At 25.8% G+C, this 951-nt stretch overlaps 1 protein-coding gene across 1 annotated transcript; it reads right to left on the bottom strand.

The window, feature by feature from the left end:
- Positions 1-80: 80 nt before the first annotated feature.
- On the bottom strand, positions 81-620 carry LOC111624062 (venom protein 164-like). The gene is made up of 3 exons (XM_023366843.1): positions 513-620; positions 339-444; positions 81-209 (listed from the first exon to the last, which is right to left on the bottom strand). Exons 1-3 carry the CDS (start codon positions 561-563, stop codon positions 82-84), a joined length of 285 nt encoding a protein of 94 aa, XP_023222611.1. The 5' UTR covers positions 564-620; the 3' UTR covers position 81.
- Positions 621-951: the final 331 nt, after the last annotated feature.

Raw genomic sequence — 951 nt, forward strand, 5'->3', positions numbered from 1 at the left:
TTAATATTATTTTAATAATATTATTAAATAATAATAAATTATTTTATAAAATTTCAAAGAATATTAATTATATTCTGTAAGTTATTCATCTTCAGCACTTACTTTATCTTCCTTTTTTAAGCATTCTAACCCTTCTTGACATGGGCATCTTAGTGCGTACATTTCTTTATAAACAGGTACTTTCACAGGCTTCGGCATACACACTTTGTCTGTAAGATAAAAATTTTCAATAATTTATGACAAACGTTTTAAAACAGTCTTTTATAAACAAGTTAATGAAAGATGTGATCAATTAGATGAATTGTTTTGTAAGGGTTTGTCAAAATTTTATAATGTACCTTTTTCTACTCTTTTTTGACATAATTTTACAAAACTACTCATTCTCACACAACATTCATCATCTTCGCAATTTGCTTGTCCTAAACAGGGTTTCAGTGCATTTACCTAAAATAGTAAATATAAATATATAAACGAAACTATATCTTACAATCTACGAACAGAATTCAAGATACCTGAACGACCACAAAGGCAGTTAGACCCAATAAAAGAAAAACACACTTCATAGTTAAATGCTATAGAAAGATTTTTTCCGAAAGCAAACAAAGGAAGTATCTACTCCACTTTTTATATGTTCTTATCAAGTGATGCTAGGTTAAATTCCTTGAGAACAAATCATGTGTTTGAAGATAATTTTATCTATCCACTTTAAAACATTTTATTTATTTTAAATGAATTGATATTTGAAGTTTTATAATGAATTTTTAAAATGAAAATTAATCTTCTAAATAATTTTTAAAGCGATGAAATTATCCAGACAATACGATAGAGAGCTTTTTGTGTTTTGAGAATTTTGAAAAATAACCATAAAATAAATGGCCTTGTACAGTACGTGAATATTGCATTTTTTACATTGCTATTAATTATTAAAAGAAAACCTTAAAACAGTCGAAT

This window comes from Centruroides sculpturatus, unplaced genomic scaffold (assembly GCF_000671375.1).
Source record: "Centruroides sculpturatus isolate CEXI.00-Female unplaced genomic scaffold, Cexi_2.0 scaffold323, whole genome shotgun sequence".
Taxonomy (NCBI): domain Eukaryota; kingdom Metazoa; phylum Arthropoda; class Arachnida; order Scorpiones; family Buthidae; genus Centruroides; species Centruroides sculpturatus.

What these genes read in the sequence shown, in the direction of transcription:
- LOC111624062 (XM_023366843.1), bottom strand. Translation starts at nt 563, where the DNA reads ATGAAGTGTGTTTTTCTTTTATTGGGTCTAACTGCCTTTGTGGTCGTT. An exon ending in CTGCCTTTGTGGTCGTTCAG is followed by an intron (nt 445 to 512) that starts GTATCTTGAATT and finishes TTACTATTTTAG; the next exon opens with GTAAATGCACTGAAACCCTG. An exon ending in TCAAAAAAGAGTAGAAAAAG is followed by an intron (nt 210 to 338) that starts GTACATTATAAA and finishes TTTATCTTACAG; the next exon opens with ACAAAGTGTGTATGCCGAAG.